Consider the following 24,074-nt stretch of genomic DNA (forward strand, 5'->3'; position numbering starts at 1 on the left):
GAGCCCGGTATGGAGTCGGCTCCCCGCCGCGCACGCCGAAACCAGCCCGCCCGGGGGGACGCCCAGGCTGCCCCGTTGCAGCGGGGCGGACGGAGCGGATCCCCCTCGGCGGCGGCCGGGGCGGGCGGGCTGGGGCCGCGCGTGCGGATGATACTGCTGCTTCTTCAAAGACCATCTCGGCAACCCACAGCCTTCTTCCCAATAGTGTTAACTCTGCATTTTTACGGCGTAGCATGTGTGTAGGTTCTTTCTGTTTGTTTTTTTTTTTTCTTTTGCTATTTACTGGTGTATCGGTTCGGGGGGCTGGGGGGAGGGATGTGGGGGAAACGGGTCTCGTTTAATTAGGGAGGGAGGGAGATGAGGTCTGGTGACAATGTTCTAGATCACTGCCAGATCTTTTTTAGAAACTGCATTTAACACAAAAGAACAGCCCAGTATTGGTGACACAACTAGGGAGACAGGGACGCTGGTAGGAGACTGAAACTGTGAATGTCCAAAGCTCTGGAGCTCGAGTCCTTGGAATCCCAAGAGCAGATTTTACAGCGGGGACTGATGAAATGCCAACGTGTGATCCGGATTGTCCCGAGTCGGAACCGCGGCTCCTGCCACACGCACCCCGCGTGGCCAGGGCGCGGGGAGGGACGAATTTAAGCCCCTTAAAAGCCCTTCTACCCTCCCTTTGCTACACGGTGCTATTCTCAAAATTAGGGGGGAGCCTTCTGCCTGCTTGTTCCTTTTCTCACCTCGATTTGTCTGTCCAGCATTGGGCGCCCTTCAGTTGTGTCACAGGGGAGAGGAAATCCACAACAGCACAAGAAAAATCAATTCCATGTTCTCCTATAACAAGCGATTGTTTGTAGACCAGATTTTGGCGCTGGAGCCAGATGTGTTACCCTGCATCTTCTGAGGTTTTTTAATCAGATTTATTAAAAATACTGAACTATTTAATGTCCGGAGTTGTGAGCCCCGCCGGACTCCTGGCGCCTCCTTGTAGGGTGGTATGTATCTAGACTTGCATTGTACAAACCTTTTTTTAAAAGCATGTGTTTAGGTTTCTGTGAAAATGTTTAAATGTAAAGTACGTGTTTGGATTTTAACTTCATACCAAGCTCTGTCAGTTTTTTGTCTCAATAAAATTTTAGATTTATAATCTTGATTTTTTTTTTCCTTCTCTACTTTGCTCCTTCCTCCAGCTCTCTGTGCACGAGGTCGGGGCCGAGCGTGGAGCGGGTCGTGGAGGGGATTTAGCCCGAGCTTGCGGCTCGCTCGGAGCGACGTTGGCTCCGACGCAGCCCGCGGTAGCCGCTGTCCCTGCTCTAGGTGTCGACGGCAGCGGGAGCTCTGGAGCAGCAGAAGCTTCTTGAGTCATTTGGATTTGATCCGAAGTGTCGCAGAGGGGAGTGTTGAGGCCCGAGTCGACCCTATTCCCAAGACACGAGGCTGAGCTGGGACCTTGGAGGACGTAGCGAGAGGCAGCCTGAGCTCCGCGTGCGTTCCCAGCCCAGGATGCGACACCAGACTCGCTCGGGACATCGGGTAAGTGACTTTTACTTCGATTCCCATTTAAATATTCAGCGGATTTTGTCCCTTTGCATTTATGGATATTTGGCTCCTCACAGTTACTAAGTTCTTAGAGCTCTGGCAGTGTTTCTGGTGATGGTTTCAAGTGAGGCTGTTCCCATCTTCAGCCACCCCGGTGTCGGTGGGGCCTTGCTGCAGGGCACAAGCTCTCGCGTGCACCCAGCGGTGCCGTGAAATGTCTGCCCTGCCCCGGCAGCAGCAGCAATTAAACCTGTGTTAATCACTGGAGATGGAAGGAGTAACGTCCACTTAATTGAAGGCTGCAATTCCGCAGGGAGGCTCCGGGGGGATCGATCGGGGCAGGTAGCTGGAGAACACGCGATGCCGGAGCCGGATTGCAGCCTCTCCAAGCGGGCGGCTCCGGCGGGATCGTGACGCTCCAGCCCTGCAGCCGGAGCAGGCCGGACATGGGAGCCCGCGGTCCTGGCATGGCCTGAGCTCCAGGAGCTGCTTCCCGAGATCCTGAGCTCCGGGAGCCACTTCCTGAGCTGGGAAGCGGGAGAGCAGCTCCGCTCCTGTAACGGGCTGTGACGGGGCAGCCCCACAGTGCAGGACAGCGGCGTCGGGGGCAGTCGGGATCTCCCGTCCTGCCGGCGCTGGGCACGGGATGGGGTCGGTCGGGCTCCTTTTCCTCCCGGTCTCCCTGCTCCGGATGGAGCAGCGCTGGAGGCCGGAGCGGCGCTGGGGACTCGCTCCATGCGCCCGTGGGGACTCGCTCCATGCGCACGAGCCGGGGCGAGCAGAGGAGTGTGGACACACGGCAGGAGAGCGGCAGCAACGGGACGTGGAGCTGGGGAGAACCAGCCCCGATTCCCGTGTGCTTGGAAACCAGAGGCGCGGGAGAAGGGCCTGTCCTCCTCTCCAGAGGCCGAGCGGCTCCGGGCCCCGTGTCCCCTCCGGAGGCCAGGAGGGGATGAGCCCCCGGCAGGGCCGTGACGCTCCCGGCGCCACCGGGGCAGGGGGAACCTGGCGGGTTTTGCCAGCCTGGGCCACAGCCCAGAGCAGCCCCTGGAGCAAGAGCTGAAATACCCAGCCCGGAGCCCGGGAGGAGACGGCCGGTGCCTCCGGCTGCGCATCCCGGCGCTCCGTGGGCCGAGCCGCCCAGGGCTCCGCTCCCACCTCACCCGGGAGTGGAAAAACTCCTGGTCCCGTTGGGAGCGGTTGAGGGTTGGGGCTGCCCCCCTCCCTCTGCTCCCGTGGTTTGTCCCCACGGGGTCCCCTCTCCCAACAGCCAGTTCCAAAGAGGCGGCGGATGCGGAGCCCCAAGGAGGGAGCCCCGCGTTGCCGCTTGCTGCCCTCGGTGCAGCTGTGCAGGACGGTGCTCCCAGCGGGAAGGGAGGATGGAGGAAGGACATCGAGGTCCGGCCGAGGAGCAGGAGGGGGCCCAGGCACTGCTGAAGCTCCTCTGGCCCCGGGGGACACGCGGCAGCCCTGGCTCCATCCCTGTCACGGGGGCTCTGGGCCCCAGAGCAGGTCAGGGGCCCTCTGCAAACAGCCCCTGGGCCCTCAGTGCAGGACCAGCCCTGGCTGCTTAGGTGTTTAAATGCATTTTTATATTTAAAAAAAAAAAAAAAAAGGGAAGGAAAGAAAATGCAAGAACCAAATGCTCATACAGTGAATAAGCCGTTTTATTTTTGTCCTGTGCTCACACAATCTCTCTTCTTTCCCTGACAGGTCACAGACCATTAAAATAAAGTTTCTAAGAGGAAAATAATTTAAAACACACACGCAGGGCTGCATTCCGACCTCCCCGCACCCACGGCACCTCCACGGCTTGTGCTTCGGCTCCCACGTGAGTAAAGCGCCAGGCTCAGGAGCTGGGGAGCGGAGGGAGCCCGGGGCTCGTCCTGGGAAACGCTCCCGGGCAGCAGCCGCCTCCGGCCGCAGCCTTCCCGGCCTCCGGACGAGGGCCTCGCTGGCCTCCCCCGCGGCCCCGGCTGTGTCCTCGGCTGCGCCCCGCGCACAGGCCCGGCCGGGGAGGCCACGTGAGGCCTCGGGGCTGCCGCCGGGGTCCGGGACCTCCCCGCTGTGCTCTACGGTACAAGCAGCTTCTAGGATGGTCTCCGGCTCGGAGACCGACAGTGATCAAGGCACTACCCCCACCCCCCTCCTCAAAGCAAAGGCAGTCAGACCAACACCTGGGGACAGAAGAGAATCCTCTCATGTGATCACACGGGTACACGGAATCGTTATGGCAAAGAGAACATTTAGCAGCTTTGAACATTGGGGCTTCTCCCTTTTACTCAACACAAGCACTCTAGACCCTATAGGGGAAACGGGGGCTGAAGCCCGAAAAATCAAAGCGCAGGAAAAAAAATCAAAGAAACGGGAATCCTACGAGATGGCTAGTGCTGTGAGTGCCCAAACCGGAGCCAGAGCCCCCCGCGCTCCGTGTGCTCCACGCCGGCCCCGCGGCCGCTCCGGGCGGACGCAGCGGCTCCGCGGGCTCCTCGTCCCGCGTCGCTGGGCGGCGGGGATGCAGCGCGTGGCTTCTCCTAACCCTTCCCGCTTCCACCCGCTCCGGGACAGCCTCCCATTCCAGCTCCCGCAGTTCCAGCTCCCGCACGCTGGAAAGGGTTAATGGAAGTCACGGCACGTGTGTGGCCATGTGTGCACTGGTCTGATCTAGGAAGGGATGGTGGTTATGCTGGAATTAAATCAGATTGGATCACACACACTGATGTCAAAACTGGTTCAGGAAAAAAAAAAGGGGGGGAAGGAAAAAAAGAAACCAAAAAAAACACAACTACCTGAAATCACAGAACTTTGGAAGTTCAGAAAAATGTCTCTCCTATAACTTGTTTTAAGTTCATTTGCTTAAATCTCTTTTCATATTTAAAGCCAGTTCCTACCAGTAGTTTTTCCACCCTGCCAATTCTCACCACCCGTGATGCCAGCTTGTTTTCCTGCGCTCAAAGGATTCCAGGTTGTCGGAGGCGCTGGGCTCGCCGGGGCACTGTCCCTTCCTCCCAGGCTCTCCCCGCAGGGAGCCATCGGCATCGCAGCGCGCGGTCCCGCGCCCTCCGAGGGCACCAGTCTCTTGCTGTACACGGCCCGGCAGCAGTCATGGTTGAGAAGATATATTGGATACGAAGGCATGAAAGTTCCTCTAAGTTCTTCCAGGCTCAGCCCTTCTCCAGGTCTCTCTTGAGCGAGTTTCCCTCTCCGCCGTGGCTCTCACTTCCTCCGGTCCTTCTGTTTCCTCTCCTGCCGCCGCGCCTGCTGCTCGGCCAGCGCGCGCGGCAGCAGGATGACGCTGCCGTCGCTGCCGTACTGCAGCGCGTACTGGCTCGGCGAGTAGGGCTGCCCGTTCTCGTCCCGCAGGCGGCCGAACACCTCCTGGTAGAGGTTCTGCACCTTCTGCTTCATCTGGCGGATGGACTTGAGAAATTCCACCTTCTCCCTGAGCAGTTTGGACTTGTCCCGCTGCAAGTCCTCGACGTCCCGTTCCAGGTTCAGGATGGTGTCCAGCTTCCTCTTGCGGCAGTTCTGGGCTGCCATCTTGTTCTTCCCGCGTCTCCGGATGTCCCGGATGAGGCTCAGCTGGGCCTCGCTCAGCTGGTACTTGGAGAGCAGCTCGTTGAACTCCTCCACGGGCAGGTTGATGATCTTGTCGTTGGTGAAGGGGATTTTCATGGCTCTGGCGCGGTGCTCGTCCCTGCTCATCTGCTTGTCCAGGAACTCGGAGGGCTTCTCCTTGCTGCTCTTCTTGCCGATGTTGGGCAGCTTGGGCTCCTCGGGCTCCAGGGCGCCGGGTGCCATGTTGTAGGTGTGGTTGTGGCCAACGTGCTCCAGGTAAGGCAGGTAGTGAAGCTGCGAGGGGTCCTGATAGCTCATGCGGCAGAACTTGCTGTACTCGGGCTGGTAGCCGACGGCCCCTTCCGTCTCTTCCAAGTCCACGTTTTCAGAGTCTGAGCTGTAACCAACAGCTCCTTCCTCGGAAAACGAGGAGGAGGAGGAAGAGGAGGAAGAGGAGGAGGAGGAGGAGGCTTCCGAGCTACTGAGAGAAGCAGGACTGTGGCTGGAATCCAGAGAAAGCCCCGAGTCGGAGTCAAACTCCTCTTCCAGCTGGGAGGCCTGCACGGGGTTGAAGCCCTCCTCGATAGCCAAGTCCATGAGGCTGATCTCGTCCAGCATGGCCTCGTCCAGCAGCCCGCCCAGCGGGTCCGGCAGCTCGGGGCCGCCCGTCTCGTTGCCGGTGCCGTTGAGCTGCGGCGGGAAGAAGATGCCGCTCAGGTTGGTGGAGCCGAAGCTGGAGCTGAGGCCGGTGGAGTTGTCCGGCGCCAGCTGCAGCAGGGCCGAGCCGCCCGCCAGCGCCGGGCTCTCCATTTCCGAGCTGAACAGGGAGAAGTCCTGGGCGCAGCCGCCCAGCGAGGCCTGATGCAGGCTGACGTTCTGGTTGATGGGAGTGCTTGGCGCGAGGCTGTAGTTGGAGGTCAGCAGGTCTCCGCTCGTCCCGTTGTACAGGGGCTCGGCGCTGCTGTTGGTCACTTCCATCGCCTGCGGGAGAGGTGGGAGCGGTCGGGAACGAGCCGTGCTCAGCCCGGCTTTTCCTCCAGGCCCCTTTGCGCGTTCCAGCCGGCACGAGGAAGGACGACGCGGAGCGCACGCAAGGAGCCGGCGGCCCCGCAGCGCTCGTCGGCTGCACAGGGCTGAGGGCACTGCCAGCACCGCAGGGGATGGGGCAAAGAGCAAAGCAGCTGGTGCTGCCCCCGAGCGCCAAAATCAAGTGCTTGGAGCAGCCCCTAGACCCACAGGCCGGCCAAAGGGAGAGCGTTTGTGCAGGAAGGGCCACTCGCGCCCACCGACCTCGCTCAGTGTTACCCTCCCGGCGGCCCCGCTGCGGAGAGAGGCCCCGCGGGCGCTAACCTGCATCTCCATGATGGACATGAGGTCCTGCCACTGCTGCTCCAGGTCGAAGGGGGCCTCGGCGTCGGGCAGCAGCGGGGCCAGGAGGCCGCCCGGGCCGCCCGCAGCGCGGCCCTCGCCGGGCGCAGCGTCGCTCAGGGTGGGGACGGCTGCAGCTGGGAACTGACCACGTGAGCAGAGTCAGTGCCGGCCGCGCGGCCGCCAGCCCCACGCCGCGGCCGCCCCTTTGTGCCACGCCAAGGGCTGCAGTTAGTCCTCCCCGCTTCACTATGAACTAATTAGAAGCAAAAGCCAGAAGTCTTTAATTAATTGTGACCATCCCCCCCCCCGTCCTCCGCCTCTCCATGCTGCTTTCGCAGCCGTGATGCCTGGAGCCTCCTTAAACAGCGTAACCCAATTTCCTGCTGGGTCTGTGGTCTGGCTTAGGGGCAGGAAAGGCAGCAAAAATCCCCGCGCGCCGGCGCGGGGCCCCGCTCACCTGCGAAGGCTCCCCGAAGGGGAAGGTGGCCTCCAGCAGCCGCAGACACTCCTCCAGGGACAGCGCCGTCTGCTCCTCCGCGCCAGGCACCTGATGCAGAGCACAGGCCGTCATAGCCCCGGGAGCAGGGCGGCGGCGGCCGGCACGGCGCTCCGGGAGCAGGGCGGGATTGCAGCGCATCCAAAGCGGAGCGAGGCCCCACCCAGCGCTCCGCAGGCTCCGTCCTCTGCTCCGGAGAGCGTCAGCGCTGCCCCCGCGCGCGCGCGGCAGCCGCGGGGACGCCCCGGGACGGGGACGCGGCGGCGGCGGCTCCCCCTGCTCTACCGGAGCGCCCGGAGGCAGAGCAGGACCCGGCGAGGACCGTGCCCAGACTGCGACGGGGGCACCGCGACGGGGACGCTGCGACGGGGGCACTGTGGCCGCCCCGTGCCCTCGCTGCCGCCCCCAAATCCCCCTTTGCTGCAGCTCGGCCGTCCCCGGGGAGGGCGGCGCTGGCTGCCACCCGCCGCGGGCGCTGTCGCAGCGCGGGCGCCTGCCCCGCGGCGCCGTTACCTGCGCGGGGAAGCTCTCCCCGGTCTCGCCATCGACTAGCAGGCTCCGCTCCGGGCCGTCGGGCCCCGCGCCGCGCCAGCCGGCCCCGCGCTCCCGCCCATCGCTCCGCTCTTTGTCCACGTCGCTCTCCTTCTGCCGGTGGCTGTAGTCAAAGATCTCTCGCCCCGCGCCGAGATCGATATCCTGCCGCCACAGGATGTCAATCAGGTCGATGTCCTGCAAGACACACGGGGCCTCCCCTGAGCGCCCGCGGGCTCCCCGCGCGCCCGGGCCGGGGCCGCCCCCGCGCGCGGGCGGCCGGCGGGGGCCGCCGCGTCCCCCTCCCCGCTGCCCGTGGCCGCGCGCGGCGGCGGCGGCCGGCGGGGCCCGCGCGGGCCAATGTGGCGGCGGCGGCGGCGGCCCGGGCGGGTCGCGCCAGCCCGTGGTGCCATCGCGGCCATTTGCATAAAGGGGTGGGGAGCGCGCAGGAAAATCCCCGCAGCCCCGGACACCTGATGCAACTCGGGCCGCCGCCCCCGGGGGTCCCCGCGGGGAGACCCCCCCCCCGGCACCCGCAGTACCGGAGAAACCAAACCCCCCCCCTCCCCCCCAAGCACCCCCCCCCCCCGGCCGGTACCTTTCTCATGTCCCCGGCTGCCGCGCGCGCCGCTCATGGTCCCCGGGGGGGGCGGCCGGGCGGGGCCGCGCGCATCGCCGCCTCCCCGCCCCCCCGGCCGCAGGTGCCCGCGGCCCCGCTGCGGCGGCGGCGGCGGCGGGAGCCGCCCGCGCCCTCTCCCTCCCCGCGCGGCTGCGGCGGCGGCGGCGGCGCCCCCCCCCCCCCCGCCCCTCCCCGCCGGCCCCGCCCTCCCCTCCCCCGCCCGGCACCTCGGCTGCGGCGGCGGCCAAGCCCCGCCCCCCGCGGCACCCCGGGCCACGCCCCCCGCGACACTCGGGCCACGCCCCCCCGCGCCACCGCCGAGGCTGCGGCGGCCGCCCGGCCACGCCCCCTCCCCCCCGCACCACCGCCCCCGCGGCCGCGCGGCCCAATCGCCGCCGCCGGGGGCCGCCGCGCCGGCCAATGGGAGCCCGCGCTGCCTCTTCCCCACCGCCCCCCCCCCCCGCAACCAGCCGGGCCGCCCCGCGCGGCCGCTCCCGCCGCCCGCCCCGCAGCGCCCGCGGGGCCCGGCCCTGCGCTGCAGCCCCGGCCCCGGCCCCGGCCCCGCCGCGCGGATCCCGGCCCCGCTCCGGGACCCCCTCCCTTCCCTGCAGCCGCCTCGGCGCGGGCCAGGGCCGGCCCCGCGCTCCCTGCGTCCCCGGGCGCGGCTTCCCGGGGGAGCGGCGGGAAGGAAGGCCGGGATGACCTTGGCTCATCCCCTTGTTTCCACAGCGGGAAAGCGACGCTGGAAGGGGAAAAAAAACTCCCAGATTCCTCCAGCGCGGAGCCAGCGACAGTGACAGGGACGTTCTCCCCGCTGCGGGCAGACACCCGCCCCCCCGCCGCAGCCCTGGCGCGTGCCGGGCCCGTCCCCCTCCCCCGGGAACGGAGCAAACCCGGCGCCGCCGCCAAGTGTAAGGGGACCCGGGCCCCGCGCGGCCGCCCCGCGCGGGCGGCTTTGTCCCCGGCGCTGAGCACCCGCCGCTCATCACATGCTTCAGCCCCGGGTATTTTTATCCTCTTGTTGTGGATACGCCGTAGGACGGGTCTTTCCAAAGAGGGCAACAATTCCTCCCCCAGGGCTGCAGAGGAAATACCCAAATAATTTGGGATATATATAGGGAGAGACACAAGGATATATCTCCTTGTCTAGGATACCAGCAACATGACAAGCAAAAGCCAGAAAATATATATATATATATTTGGGAGGAGGGTGACCTCTTGGGCAGAGCCCTTATTCCCTGCCTGGGCTTGCAGGAACCCTGTCGTGCCCGAGGGAAATTTCTGCCTTCCAAAATAACGCAGCCGTATTCCAGAGCAAGGTCGTGCCCGGCCCGCGTGCCCTGAGCCGCGCTGCAACGCGTCAAGCGCCAGGAGAAGCCATGGAAAAAATTTATAGCCCATCCTAAAGGCATCGGCGTCGCATCGCGGCCCCGCGCGCTGCCCCTGGGGCCACGTCCGGGGCTGCGGAGCGCCCGACGAGCCGGGAGCCGACGTCCCGGAGCGGGACGGGATAACCCGGGAGCACCGGAGCCGTGACGCGCGCGGAGGCGGGGCCGCGCGCGGGATTTCCTGGCACCGCACGGAGCAGCCGGGAAGGTGCCGGGCCCTCGGCCGGCGCAGGGGCCGCTAGAAACAGCCTCTCCCGCCTGCCGAAACCGGGAGCTTCTGGAAAGGTGGAGAAGCCCCCGAGGGCGCCGCAGGAACCCGCACAAGGGACAAACATTCCCCACGCTGCCCTGGAGGAGCGAGCGGACGGACCCTGCGGCACGGCAGGGCCTCCTTCCCACATGGCACCGCCTGGATTATCCGGGAGCTTCGCTCCCAGCAAATCCCATCCCAGCTGGCCAGGTTTGTTGCAGGGTCACTGCATCCACGGGCCTCTTGCAGCACGAAGGGCATTTAATGCATGACTGTATTTTAAAGACACAGATAAGCAGGCTGCAGGGAAACAGCAGTTACCGACCCACTGTCGTTCAAATCTGCAGCGGAGTTTTCTGTAAAATTTAGTCTCAATTCCTCTAAAACCCCTGCGCTGGGGAAGCGCCATTTATTGTAATTCCAAAGGTTCTCCATGTTCAACATGCCCAGCCTAGAATACAAGGCATGGGGAAAAACAAACAAGCCTTCCATAGGCTGCATCTGGATGGTCTTGGGTAAAGGGAAACTCCATTGGATTCCTCCCCGTTCCCCAAAGAGGGGATCACCCCTCTCGCTGCGCGGGGGCAAGGCCGGATCCGTGAGCCCGGTCCTGCTCCGAGCGCCTCGTGCGGAAGCTGCTCCCCGCGAGACGCCCAAGGTCACGCGGGCACCGGCTGCCGGGAAGGGGCCGTGAGCCCCGATCCGCATCCCGCTGGCACCGAGGACATCCCAGCGGATGGAGCGAGGCTTCCCGCCACCCCAGGAGCAGCCGGTGCTGCGGCTCGAGCGCGGTCCCCGCGTCATTCCCACGCGAGATCCCGCCCGCTGCCGCGCACGGAGCGCGTGGCAGAGCGGGAGCATCCGCAGCAGCTGCCCGCAAAGCTCCCCACCGCCCCTCGGCCTCGCCGCAGGACACCAAGCCCGGCTCGCGGGGGTCAAATCCAGCTCCTTCCCTGCCCTTTTTTCCCTGGCAGCTCGACTGAGCTCCGACTGGAGCAGCCTGGGAGAAACAACAGCTAGAAGCAGCTCTGGAATCCAGCACTGACATGAGCACAGCGTGCCCAGGGAGATGTTGAGGCTCAACATGCCCCGACAAAGCAACCAAAGCCAGAAAGCAGAGAGAGCAGCAGCTCCTGGGGGCCAGGACTCGATTGCGTCACCCCGTTTTGCGCGGAGAAACGAACCACTTTCCACCGCTCCTGTCCCCACCCCTCTCTGATGAAAATCCAGGCAATAAACAGCAACTGGACCAGCTCCAGCAGCGAGTAACCCAACCAAGCCCTCGACACCTGGGACGGGGCTGTTACCCAACGCTCCTGTTTATTTCCCTGTGTTATCAGTTTCACAACAGGCACAGGCCGATCCCAACCCTGTCACCCCCTCTCACTGCTACTTTCAGACCAAATAAACACAAGTGAAAAAATAAAGGCAAAAAAACACAAAAAGCTCCGCCTACACCAGGAGCCCTCTTGCTAAAGCTCGGGTCAGGGCCGTGCCTCTCCCAAGCAGGGCTCACTTTTCCAAAGCGCTAAGCACGTGCAAGGTACAAAGTCCTGCTCCCTCCACCAGGCTTTGGTAGATACCAAACACGCAAGAGCCAGCCCTGCCCTGAGTCCTCACAGGGCTCCCGTTCTTTCCTGTCACACGTTTTTAGTCGAAAAAAGGCACCGCCTACCTCTTTGGTCAGGTCCCCGTTCACCGGAGGCGCCACCGCTCCCAGATCTTCCAGCTCTTCCCCAAAGCCCTGCTCCGCTCCGCTCTCCCTCACGCCGCCGCCGGGGCTGTCGGGGCCGGTGCCATCCTGCAGGCCGCTGCCGCTCTCGAGGGCGATGCCGGCGCTGGGCTGGGTGCTGGACACGGCGCCCTCGGGGTCCCTGTGCACCAACCAGGCGTTGACCTCGGTGCTGGGCACCTCAAACCTGTCCAGGGCCCTCACCTGGTTGAGGAGCCTGCGAGCTGTGAAGTAATAGTCCAGGTCTACGCTTTTTGGATGGATGCCATATCCATCCAAGGTGTTGCGCAGGTTGTGAAACTGGGTCTGAGTGTAAGCAGAGCTCTGGCCGAGGATGATTTCGCGAAGAGGGGGCAGCTGCGAGGTCAGGTAGGTGTCCACGTCCACGCGAACGCCGATGAGGCTGAGCAAGATGGTGAACTGGATGAGGCCTTCGGTGAAATATTTCTTCAGAGAAAGCATTTCTGAAGGAGGAAAGGAGAAAGCAAGGGGAAGGTTAAAAGAAAAAAATGTCCCATTAATTCTCCACACAACAGGTTGGATGGGTTTGTCTTTCCTCTGCCCTGCTTTTAGGCAAGCAAAATAGCACAAAGACTTAAGAGTTCAGGCTATTGCAAAACAACAAGCTAAAAGTCTACAGAACGTTCAAAACTTTGAGCCTAGGACGATTTTGGTTTTGATTTTTAAAACCCCTAATATGTCAGAACTTGGCCAAGAGAGTCCAATTAGAGATTTAAATCTCAAAAAGTGAAAAAGCCACTTCCAAAGCCCCCATCCGCCCTCCGGGGCCCTTCCCTCCTCTTCGGGCCCTGTCTGTTTTGCAGCACCGTGCGGAGCCACATAAAAATGCACGTGACTTACTGTCCCGAAACTCCACATACAGCAGCTCCCGCAAGGCCCCGGCTCCTGGCCGCGCTCCGGCGCGGCGCCCGCTCCCGTCCCGCTCCGAGAAGCTTCTTGCGGAGCCTCTAGGAGCCGAAGGTAACGAGCAGGGGAAGGTCCAAAGGCTCCTGCGCTCCCGGCCGCTGGAACACAACGCGGGCGCGTGGGCGACCCCGCGGAGCCCGGGATCCCCGCGCCACAAAGGGTCCCCTCGGCGACACCATTGTCCCCGCTTCCCCTCGCCGGGCTATTCTTAGCGCGCTGCGTCAACTTCCCCCCGCGGGAGGCGCCCGGCCCCGCTGCCTCGCGCGCCGCGGCCCGCTCCCGCACCGGGACCCCCGCGGGCGGCCAGGCCTCAGGCCGCGGCCGCTGCCCTGGGGCGGCTCCCGACGCCGCGGCCCCTTTAAGACCTCCCTGCGCCGCTGCGGCCCCTTTAAGACCTCCCTGCGCCGCTGCGGCCCCTTTAAGATCCCACCCCCCCGGCCAAAGCTCCTCGTGACCCGCCCCCCTCCCGCGCGGCCTCGCTGTCCCCTCAGTGCCCCCCCCCCGCCCTCCGCCGCCTCCCGCCGCCGCCGCGCGGCCCCCGCCCGGCGCCGCTACCCGCTCTCCGCCGCCGCCGCCGCCGGCTCCCGCCTCCCGGCCCCGCAGCCGCCGGCGGCGCCGCGCTCCCCGCCCGGCCACAACTGCCACCACCCCGCCCGCCTCGCGCGGAGGCCCCCGCCAATCGGCGCCCGCAGCGGGGAGGCGGAACGAGGAGCCCGACCAATGGACGGCGGCCGGCAAGGTGTTGCTCCCGCCCCCGGCCCTGCCCCTGCCGCGATGGGCGGCGCGGTGGGCCAATCGGCGGGCGAGAAGGGCCGCTGCTCCCGCCCCCCTCCTCTCCCGCGAGGCTCCCGCAGAAGCGAAACGAGGCCGCTTGCCCCCCCCCCGCGCGCACGGCTTGAGCGACAAGGCGCTCAACCAATGGGATGCGGCGGCTCCGCTGAGTGGCAGCGGCGGTGACCAATGGGACGAAACGCAGGAGCCGGCCGCTGAGTGGCAGCCGCGCGCACCAATCCAGATAAGGCAGGACCCCGCCCTGGAGCTGTTGCCATGGCGCCCGCCGCCCCTCGGCCTCGCGGCGGGCGCGGGGCGGCCGTGGGGGCGTCGCCATCTGCGGATCCGGGCCCGGCCGACGGGCGCCATTAACGGGCGGCCCCGCGGACCAGCCCCCCCAGCAGGGTTATCGCTTGCGTGATGGGAGCGCCAAGAAGTCAATAAATAAACAAGGGCAGAGCTCAGCCAGCGTCAGCAGCGCCACCCCCGGCGGGTTATTGAGCTCGGCCCGGTTTGGCGGCCCCCGCATGTGGCAGCAGGGCGGCGCGGCCCAGCCTGGGGCGGCTTCGCGCAGGGTTCTGTGGATCCAGCCTCCCTGGGAATCACCCCTCAGGCACAAAATGCCCCAAATGCGGGAGCAGCTCCCAGGCAGCTGCGGGTGAAGCGCTGCAGGGAGGCGAGCGTCTCCCTTGCCCTGCCGAGGCCCTATGCCCGCTCCCAGCAGCTCCCGAATTTTCCCTTGGAAAACAAGCTGTGAAGCAGCCAAGAGAGCCAGGGTGCGGCCGGACCCAGGATTCCCGGCAGTTTGCCACAGGGCCAGCCCTTCTCCAGCTCATGACCCAGCCAGGTGCCACCAGACCCGGGCGTGAGTTCAACCAGGAGAACGGGGAACACGGGCAGGATGCAGCCCTGGCCCGTGCAACTCCCAGCACGGCTCCTCGGGGCCGGACCAGCCTCTGGCTGGGAGCAGGATCGGGGCCTTTCTCTGCCCCTGACGGGACCCCCCCCCAGCGCCGCTCCTGCAGGTTCCAGCCACGTGCACGGGGTCAGCGGCAGCCGGTGAGTCACCAAGGCGCGGGGGCGGGAGCCGGTTGCTCAACGCGACCTGCCGGACCCGGGACTCCCGGGCCGGGCGCGCCCGCCGCCCCCGCGACTCTCCCTAACGCCCCGCCCGCAGCCGCCGTTTGCGCGATGCTCCCTGGAAAGACATTAGCATAACCCCGCCCCCTTTCCCATATAAGGTGCGGTGTGCGGTCTGGCCCCGCCCCCGCGTCCCGCCCCCGCAAGGGCCATTCGCGGTCCTGCAGCGCCACCTGCGGGCGGGCGCGGTAGCCGCGGGACCCCCCCGCCCTCCCCACGGCGGGGACCGCCCCCCCTCGCCCCGCCCCGGGAGCTGCCCCCAGGGCTGGCACCAGGGACCCCAGTGTCACCCTCACCCCGCCCCCAGCCAGCAGGGCGGCCCTGGTGTCACCCTCTGCCCCAAGGGGCGCAGACAAGGGCCCAGCAAACACCCAAACACCCCCTGCCGCAAGGGCCATGGGAGGTAGGTGACAACCTGATGTCCCCATTGCCCTGTCTGTGTCCCAGCGGGCGGTGAGGGGTGTCATCACCCGCCGCTGCTTGGATGCCTGAGTCCCCTCGATGGTGCCAGCTGGGAGAGCAGCCTGCAGAGTGTCACCCCCGCTCCTGCCAGCCAGGGATCCTTGGGCTTTGGGGTAGCCGGGACACATGTCCCCATGGTGGGGACACGCCAACGTGGTCCCCACACCCACCCGCCCAGCTGCAGGTCCCCAAAGCCCCTCGGCAGCCCCGGGGAGGGAGGCCAAGACCTGGACCCCTCCCGGGAGCCGCAGCAGCCCCAAACGGGCGGGAGGGGTCGGCATGGCCATGGCCGGGGGTGTCACCAGCTCAGTGTCCCCATGGCGGGGATGGCACGGGAAGTGTCTGCACTGGAGGAGCAGCTGCCCGGGAAGGCGGGAGAGGAGAACAAAGAGGAGGAGGAGGAGGAGGGCAGCGCCAAGGGGGCCCGGCCAGCCCCACCGACAGCCGGTGCCCCCGTGGGTGACACGGGGACAAAGGCGCCGCCACCTCTCAATGGCCCCGGGGCTGGGGGGGGGGGCAAAGGGGCACCGGCCCCAGGGGACAGCAGGGCGAGAGGGGCCACGGAGCCGTCACTCAGGCGGGACCCGGCCGTGACAGGGGGGCACCGGGTCGGTGGCACCACATGCACGGAGCCCCCCCCGCGGCTCCCGCCTGCGTGGGGATGGCACCGGTGCCGCTTTCACCCACTCGGGGCAGCCCTGAGCGCCCCGGCCCGCCGCAGCCTCGGAGCTGCCCACCCACCCCACAGCCTGGCAGGGCCAGCCCCGCGCCGCCCTGTGCCCGTGTCACCCTGTGCCCGTGTCACCCTGCACTGTGTCCCCTTGCACCTCCCCGTCTCCCTGCACCCCCATCCCTTTGCACACCCCTGTCCCCTTGCACCCCCTGTCCCCCTTGCACACCCCTGTCCCCTTGCAGCCCCCCCGTGCCCCCTGCAACTGTCCCCTTGCACTCCCCTGTCCCCCTGCACCCCCTCCCCTGGCACCCCCCCCATCACCTTGCACCCGCTCCCCCTACACCCTGTCCCCTTGCACCTCCCCCGTCCCCCTGCACCCGCTCCGCCCGGTGCCACCCGCCCGCGCGGCCGGGCACGGTGGGGGCTGCGGGGCCGGGTCTTCCTCAGCGCGGGGGGCGGCGGTTCCGGCGGCCGCTTGATGGATGGCCCCGGCCTCGCCTTGGCAGCGGGTTTTGTCTCCCGCGGGGGAGGGCGGCGGAGCCGCTCCCGCCTCTCCCCGGCTGTCGCCGCTGATGGATGGGGCTGCCCGGGGCCGGCGGCTCCTCCGCGGCGGCCTCGCGCGGGGCAGCGGCTGCCGCGGGGCCTCCCGGAGCGGCGGGGAGGGGGGGGACGAGGTGCAAGAGCCCCCCTGGGCGCCGCGAGGGCTCCAGCGGGAGGACCCAAGAGCTGCCTGAGGCCTGTCCCATTCGTGACACCTGTGGAGCTCCGGGGGAGGCTCTGGCCACGGGGCTCCCGTGGCCTCTGCGGGATTCGGGGCCCTCCGGTGCCGCATGCGGAGCAGCTGCTGCTCCCTCACGGACGGCTCCAAGGGGAACATTCGGGTCACGGGCAGCAGCTGCGGCTTCGGGAACACGGAGCCGGAGCGAGTACTTACAAGGAGCTCCATGAGCGGGGCCGGCGCTGGCCCCTATTGCTGCTCCCAAGGCCTGGAAAGCCGGTCCCAGCCTCCTCCCTGGCCTGCTGGAGCCAACGGGGGGTGGAGGCACCGGCAGAGCAGCCTGTGCAGCAGGGGAGGGACACAGGGACACAGGGACAATGGAGGGGGTGAAGGCAGAGGGATGGAAGGATGCAGGGAATGAGGATGGAAGGGTGGAGAGACATGGAGTGAGGGACAGAGGGATACGTGGGTGGAAGGATAGAGATGCAGGGACAAGGGAAGGATGCAGGACTGCAGGGACAAGGGACGTAAGGATGGAGGGACTGAGGGCTGCAGGGCTGGAGCTGCAGGGTGGAGGGATGCAGGGACATGGGATGCAGGGAAGAAGGGATGCAGGGACATGAGGAGGGAGCAACATTGGGATGGAGGGACATGGGGAGGGAGGCTTGGGGCAGGCAAGGACAGGGGTAGCTGGCGGGGCCCTCCTGCCACGTGGCAGCTGATGGAGCGAAATGGCTGTGAGGACGTCGTTAATGGGGCCCCGAGCAGATGGAAGGACCCTTAATTGCTAATTAAATCGCAGGCTGGCAGGCGAGCTGGAGCAGCCGCCAGGCCCCGCAGCCGCCGAGGGGGGAGGCAGAGCCAGTCTTGGGGTGTCCCCAGCAGAGACACAGGGACAAGTGGCGCTTGAGGAGCCAGGGACATTGGGGACAGGGTGCTGCTTTCTCCGTCCATACATCCCCTCCATCTACACATCCCCTCAGCCCAAGCATCTCCTCCATTCCCCATGTCACCTCTATCTACCTCACCTCTATCTACACGGTCCCCTCTGTGTCCCCACTGCAAGCCCCCTTCATCTACACATCCCTTGAGCCATGTAGTCCTCCGTCCGTGTTGTCCCCTCCCTGCCCACGTGCCCCTGACCCCTGTGTCCCCTCCATCGCCCCACAGCCCCCAAGGGTGACCGCTCTCGCGAGGGGTGAAGGCAGCGAGGTCGTTGCTTCCATCTGGCCACTGCTCGTCCCCATCCCCACTGTCACTGCCACCCCCGCTCCTCGTTATGACGGGCTGGAAGGGGGTTATTTTATTTTTCCGTCATTATCACCGGGTAATGTTGGAGATAATGGGAACAGCAATCGGCATCAGAGGCCAATATTTCATGCGCGATCAGATCTCGGGGACGGTGCCCAGACAGGGATATTAATAACAGAGCCGAGCGGGGCTAATAAAGCCCCGCGCGGGGCCGAGCGGGACGGGTTAAATCATAGCGGCTGCGGGGGGGGGGGGAACGGCCCCCGCCCGCTCCATCCCGCGCGTTCAGCTCCCGCTAAAGGCGCCGCGGGGCCCGCTGGCCCCCGGGGGGTGACGGGGCCACGTTCGCGCTCGCGGCTCCTGCGGAGCCCGGGGCGGCTGCCCCCGCTCGGGGCCTCGGTTCCGCCCCCGGCCCGGGCAGGGCGGCAGGAACGGAGCCCCGGGAGGATCCGCTCCGCGGGGTCCCGCGGGCCCCTCGGGCCAAGGCGGGGCCGGCGCTGGGAGCCGCGGGGGCCGCGAGCGCTCGGGACCCGCCGCGCGCGGGCTGGGATCCCCCCGCGCCCCGAGGGGAGCGACCAATGAGCGACACCGCCCTGATTGGAGCGACCAATGAGCGACCGGAGAGCAGCGGGAGGCGGGACCAGAGAGACAGCAGCCAATGGCATGACGGGGGCGTGGCCAGAGCATGGCGTAGTGAGGGGAGGGGTTCCGCGGCAGGGACCTCCCAGGAGGCGCCAAAGTGGGGAGGGGGCCCCGGTTCGGCCCAGTACAGCCCGGTACCAACCAGTACTACCCAATACAGCCCGGTACCACCCAATACTACCCAATACAGCCCGGTACAACCCCCTGCAACCTGGTACCGCCCAATACTACCGAATACAGCCCGGTACAACGCAATACCGCCTGGTACCACGCAGCCCCGCCGAGTACAACCCAATACAGCACCGTACACCCAACACAGCCCGGTACCACCCGGTCCGGTTCTCCCCCGTGGTGACGGGGATGGATGGGGGTGGCAGGCGCAGGCGGGGGGGCCGCGCGGCCGTGATTAATGGGGACCATCACTCACTGTCCGGCGGGGGGGTGGGGGGGTCCCCCCCGCGCCGTGATAACAAGCGGCAGGAATAATGAGCGGTGTCACTCCACTTGTCATCGTGATGGAAAGTCATTACAGGAGTCACCGGCGGCGACAACGAGCCATGAATCAACTGCTCTGCTATGAAATTAAAATCGAATTGCCCTCCCGCCCCCCACCCGCCTTCCACCCCCGGCGGGGGGGGCTGGGCCGGTGCTGTCCGCCCGTAAGGCCAGGGCCCCCCCAGGGGCAGTGCCGGGTGTCCCCCTGCCACCCAACAGCCGAGGGAGCCGCTGGGACCAGGGTCACAGGGAGGGCTCGAGGGGCTCCTGCCTCCTCGGCTCTGTCCTAGCGAGATGCAGCGCTCGGGAGGGACACAGTGAAGATCCGCGTGGCAGAAGGGCCTCCGCTTTATTCCGTGCTGCCAAACCCTTGGTGGGGCCACAGCGGCGTCACCAGCCCCGGCAGGGCTCAGCTGGCCGCAGAGCGAGGTCCCTGGGGAGCTGCGGGCACGGCCCACGCTGTCCTCGTGCTCACACAGAGACCCCCATGAGGTTCACGGGGCGCCCGCCGTAGCGCTTGGAGATGTCTGCTTCGATCTAGGAAACAGAGCCCCAAGTGAGGGCGGCAGATGCAGCCTGGGGGCAGCAGCAGCTGCTGGGGAGGGTGACCTGGCTCGGAGGAGGGGGCTCCTGGGGACAGCAGCTCCCCCCCGGTTCTGCCCGGTGCTGCCTCTCACCAGTTTCTGGAGCTCTTTAGTCTTCTCCAGCAGGCGGTCGAGCTTGGGCTCCAGGGCGCCCTGCTCTGCCAGGGCCTCCTGCCGCTTCCGGCTCATCGTCTCCTTCTTCAAGAGCAGCAGCTCCGCCTGCTTCAGCTTCTGCTGCAGCAGCTCGCTCACGCGGTCCACGTACCTGCACGGGGACAGCCAGCACCTCCGTCACCCGCCGTGTCCCATCCGGGTGCCACCCCTGCCCCAGGATCTCCAGCAGCTCCACGGCAGCTCCCAGGACCTTCAGAGATGTCCCCCCTCACCTGGGCGACGCGAGGATCATGAAGAGGTGCTGCATGCGGCGGGTGCTGAGCTGCCCGATAAGAGCCTGGGCGGAGGCCAGCAGGGAGGCCACGCGGGCGCTGCTCTGGCCCTGCAGCACCGCGGGCGCCAGCTGGAACTGGCTCACGGCCACGACGTCGGCCTCCTCGCCCATCTCCACCAGCCGCTGCGACAGGAACAGCTCCAGCTGCAAGGACAAGGACAGCGAGGCAGGGGATGCTCCAGGCACCAGATGGCCCCAGCCCGAGGGCATGGAGGGACACAGGTATCAGGACTCCTGGCTCCTCTCCCAAGCTCTGACAGCCCTGGGCTGGTGCAAGCCAAGGGGACCAGGGCTCCTGGGTTGTCCCTGGAGCTCAAGGGAGTTTTGTCTCCATGTCCCAAGGCACATGGCAGAGCTGTCCCTTGCTCAGGAGGGCCGAGGGTCCAGCCGGCCACGGAGCCACGCTCACCTCCATGAGCTCATCCAAAAACTGGCTCCGGGTCTCCGGGTTCTCCAGGAGCGTCAGGGCGTCGGAGCCGCAGGCAACACCCTCTGGCACTGGGGGACAAGCCAGGGTGAAGGGGGCAGGAAAGCAGTGGGAAAGGGATCCTGCAGTTGGGACAAATGTCCCCATGCCCATCGGGACTGCCACGCTCCCCTGCGGCCGCGCTCACCCTCGGTGCCAGCCTCCAGCACTGTGATCTGCGCCCCATCGCCATCACCATCTCCCCAGTCGATGCCATCATCCTGCTGCGAAAGGAGGGAGCCCCATGAGACAGGGGTGCCTGGCCCCATGTCCCCAGCCCTGGCCCCACGTCCCCTGGCCCGGCCGTGTCCAGGCTGTGCAGCCGCTGGGGACGCACCTGCGGGCCGGGCTCCAGCGTGATCCCCCAGTCGATCTCATCACCCTGGGCTCCCCCGTCTGCAGCGGCGCCGGCGCTGCCAGCGGTCGGCTCCAGCGTGAAGTCCCCCCAGTCGATCTAGAGAGAAGAGCAGAGACCCCGCAATAGCCCCGGCCACATCCCGGGGGCTGCAACAGCCATCCCCAACCGGGAGCCTTGGCCACTTTCTCTGCAGCTCTGGAAGATGCTGCCTCCCTGTCCCAGCTGTCCCCCAGCCACACGCTGCCCTTTGCTGCACTAACGGACACGGCAGACAGGCAGCTGCCCAGGACACACCGCGTCCTCCTTCGGCGGCTCCGGCACCTCCTCCACCTGCGGCCTCTCCACCCGCACGGGCTCCTGCCCCGTCCTCCACTCGTACACGGTCGTGTTGCCTCTCCTGGCCATGTGCCGCAGCAGCGGTGTCACCTGCTCTGTGGAGCTGGGGGACACCACAAGGACATGGGTGCTGCGCCGGGGCAGGGAGCCCCCAGCACCCCCAGGGAGCCCCTGGGAGAGCTCAGACCTGGGAGACCTCCCAGCCAAACCGGCTGCCCCAACATGCCAGGACAGACCGGGGCTGCCCCTGCCCACCTCTCGCACACAAACTCCACGCAGGCCTGGTACAGCTCGATGGCCTCGCAGAGCGCGCTGACGCCCGCGCCGACGTCGGCCAGCAGCGACGGCAGGTCCTGCACCAAGGCCAGCAGCTCCCGGCGCACGTTGTCACCCTGCGGAGCCAGAGCGGGACAGGACAGGGTAGCAAGCGGGGAAGCCCAGGGCTGCAGGTCCCCCTGGGAAAGCAGCTCTGGGGTCTCCCTGCAAAGCTCAGCTCTTCCTATAGGTACCGCAGGAAGATCCCCTGGGACAAGGGGTCCTGCACAGGGCTCTGCCGGGCCCTGCACGGGTCAGAGCAGGCAGAAGGGGCTGCCCCAGGGAGCCACGTGCCAGGAGAGGGCTCAGAGCCCGAGCAGGGAACAGCAGAGCCCCCGTCCCGCCGTGGGTCCGGAGCTCACCATGATGCCGTACTGCTTGCAGGAGCCGTAGAAACGCTCCCGCAGCTCGGCCGCCCGCAGCTGGCACTCCTCCTCGCGGCGCGCGAAGTCCTGCTGGGCCAGCTGGCACCTCCCGATCTGCTTCCTCAGCGAGGGCACCTCGTAGCTCACGCTGCGCACCAGCAGGCTGGACAGCTCGGCTGCAGGGGGCAGGGAGATGCCACCGCGGTGCCCGTGCCCAGCTCGCCGGCCGCACGCGGCCCCGGGGGACTCGGCACCTGCTCCTCTTCCCAGCCGAGGGACCAAAGGGCACCCAGGCCCTGCAGGGAGCTGCCTTACCCAGGTAGGTGTTCTCCTTCTCGTACAGGGACACGATCTCCTGCCAGTCCTGGGAAGGAGGAAGCAGAGGGTGGGAGAGGCTGTGGATGGTCGGGCGCTGCCGGACACGCGATCCCCGGGCCATCCCTCACCTTCATGCGCTGGGACGAGTAGCGCCCAAAGAGGTTCTTGGTGGAGGCCTCAGTGCCCTTGAGGATCTCCACAATCCGCAGGCAGTGGAAGTAGTGGATGTCTGTGTTGGAGAGGGAGCCGCGGTCACTGCAGGGCCAGTGATACCTGTCGCATCCTGCCCAGCTCCCAGCCCAGCCATGGGAAGGGGCCACGTTGCTGGTTCCCATCTCCTCACCCAGGGACTTCGTTGCAGGTGACACCCCTGGGCACAGGCGCCCACGGCCACCACTACCGCTGCCCCCAGCCTCGCTGCTACTCACAGGAGCCCTCGAGCAGCTGCTTTATCTCCTCGTTCTCCGGCATGTCCTGGATGGCGCCTCGGATCTTGGCGCGGAGCAGCTGCACGTGGCCCTGCCAGCGCAGGCTGCAGTGTCGCCTGTCCACGAGCCAGTCTGCGCGGGGGGACAGCGCGGTGAGCGGGGAGGGGGCGCCGCCCGCCCCGCGCGGCTCCCGGCGGGGCCGTACCCAGGAGGCGGCCGGTCTGGATGTCGATGGGCAGCTGCTGCGCGGCCTGCGGGGACGGCGGCGGCGGCGTGAGGGGGGCGCGGAGGAGCGGCCCGGCCCGGCCCGGCCCCGCTTCCAGCCCCCACCTCGCCCTAGGGCCCCTGATCGGACCTGACCCCCCGCCCCCCGACCCCGGACGGTCCCGTTTCCCCACCCCCCGCTACCTCCATGACGCCCCGCCGCCGGCTCCGCTTCCGCCCGGCTCGGCAGCCGAGCCCCGCCCCCTCCGTCCCCCGCCGCCAATCCCCGCGCGCACCTCCCGCCTCCCGGCCAATCGGAGCGCGCCCCGCTCCACCGCCCCCTCCAATCAGTAAGAAGCGAGGAGATTTGAGAGCGCAGAGGGCGGAAGAAACAAAGCCACGTGCCGGCGCTCCGATTGGCCGCGAGGAGTCCGGGAAAGAGAGGAATCGGCCAATCAGGATGAAAGCCGCCGAGACGCGCATGCGCAGCGCAGCATCCAGGGAGCTCGGCGAGACGCGCCCGGCACGTGGCAGCGGCGTCAAGAGAGGAATCGGCCAATCAGGATGAAAGCCGGCGAGACGCGCGTGCGCAGCGCAGCATCCAGGGAGCTCGGCGAGACGCGCCCGGCACGTGGCAGCGGCGTCACGCGCGGCACCGGGCCCCGCCCCCCTCGGGCACGCCCCGCCCCCTCCCGGTAGCGCCCGCCCCGGCAGGGCGGGAACCGGAGCGGGGGCCGGTGCCCGCGGAGCCTCCCCCTGCCCCTGGGCCCGGCCCGGCCCGGAGGAGCCCGCGGGGCCCGGCCCGGCGATGGGACCCGGGGCGGGGCGAAGGGAGACGCGGGAGGAGCGGAACCGGCGCGGAACCAACCGGGGCCCCCCTGTGCTGCCTCCCCCCTACACCTGGGGACGCCCCCGGGGCCAAGACGTCGCCGTGGGGTGGCGGGTCACCCGCTGCCGCCGTGGGCACCGGGAAACCCGGCCCGGTGCGGGCAACGCGGGGCCGGGGCTGCCCCGGGGCAGAGGGGCGTCGGTAGCGGCCGCCGGGGCTCGGTTCTGCCCCCCCTCCGCCTCCGGTCATGAATATTCAGCGCTGCCCTGGCCCGGCCCCCCCGGCCGCGCAGGCGGCGGCGGCCCCGTCTCGCGGTAACCTTGACTCGGAGCGCACGGGGCGGCCACAGGTACCGCGGCGCCTCCGCGGCCCCGGGCAGCGAGCGGGGGCTCCGGGGCCGCCCGCGCCCCGCGGGGCTGGCCGGGCCCGTCCGGGCGGGCGGGGGGCCCTGCTGGAGCTTTTAGGGATTTCCCCCAAATTCGAGCTGCAGCCGAAGGGCCTGGGATGGGGCTGGACCCACACGGGGCCACCGGGTGCGACTGCCCGGTGCCGGAGACGCTCCCGGCAAGAGCGGGGCTGTTGCGGCCATAGGGAGCAGCGGGGACCGTGGGAAGGGGCTCCGGCTGCTCGGCTCGCGGGAGCGGGAGCTGGAAATCCCCTCCCGGGGAAATGTTTAACTCGGAGCGCCCGGGAGCCGCCTTCGCGTCCCTGCCCCGGAGCCACGCTCGGCACCAAGCCCTTTCCCGGCTGCCAGGGCGCAGCCAGGGCCCCGCCAGCTCCCGGGAACACGGGGAGCCCTTCCCGTCCCTGCAGGAGGAGCGGGTGCCCAGGTGCTCGCTGGCCTCAACAGGGATAAG

General features: G+C 67.2%; 2 protein-coding genes across 2 annotated transcripts; both read right to left on the reverse strand.

Annotated features, from left to right (window-relative positions):
* Positions 1-4,601: 4,601 nt before the first annotated feature.
* On the reverse strand, positions 4,602-11,975 carry NFE2L1 (NFE2 like bZIP transcription factor 1). Its single transcript, XM_088532665.1, has 5 exons — positions 11,431-11,975; positions 7,481-7,696; positions 6,929-7,018; positions 6,451-6,612; positions 4,602-6,081 (listed from the first exon to the last, which is right to left on the reverse strand). Exons 1-5 carry the CDS (start codon positions 11,947-11,949, stop codon positions 4,759-4,761), a joined length of 2,310 nt encoding a protein of 769 aa, XP_088388791.1. The 5' UTR covers positions 11,950-11,975; the 3' UTR covers positions 4,602-4,758.
* Positions 11,976-19,006: 7,031 nt separating this feature from the next.
* Positions 19,007-22,635, reverse strand: CDK5RAP3 (CDK5 regulatory subunit associated protein 3). Its single transcript, XM_088532666.1, has 14 exons — positions 22,593-22,635; positions 22,390-22,435; positions 22,185-22,316; positions 21,885-21,985; positions 21,754-21,802; positions 21,436-21,614; positions 21,014-21,150; positions 20,717-20,861; positions 20,402-20,518; positions 20,213-20,288; positions 20,008-20,096; positions 19,537-19,742; positions 19,244-19,415; positions 19,007-19,103 (listed from the first exon to the last, which is right to left on the reverse strand). The coding sequence occupies exons 1-14, from the start codon at positions 22,596-22,598 to the stop codon at positions 19,038-19,040; spliced, it is 1,521 nt and encodes a 506-aa protein (XP_088388792.1). The 5' UTR covers positions 22,599-22,635; the 3' UTR covers positions 19,007-19,037.
* Between the last annotated feature and the right edge of the window lie 1,439 nt (positions 22,636-24,074).

The sequence above is a fragment of the Tinamus guttatus genome, unplaced genomic scaffold (genome assembly GCF_059628265.1).
Source record: "Tinamus guttatus ecotype Peru unplaced genomic scaffold, ASM5962826v1 Tinamus_guttatus_pri_ptg000463l, whole genome shotgun sequence".
Lineage (NCBI taxonomy): Eukaryota > Metazoa > Chordata > Aves > Tinamiformes > Tinamidae > Tinamus > Tinamus guttatus.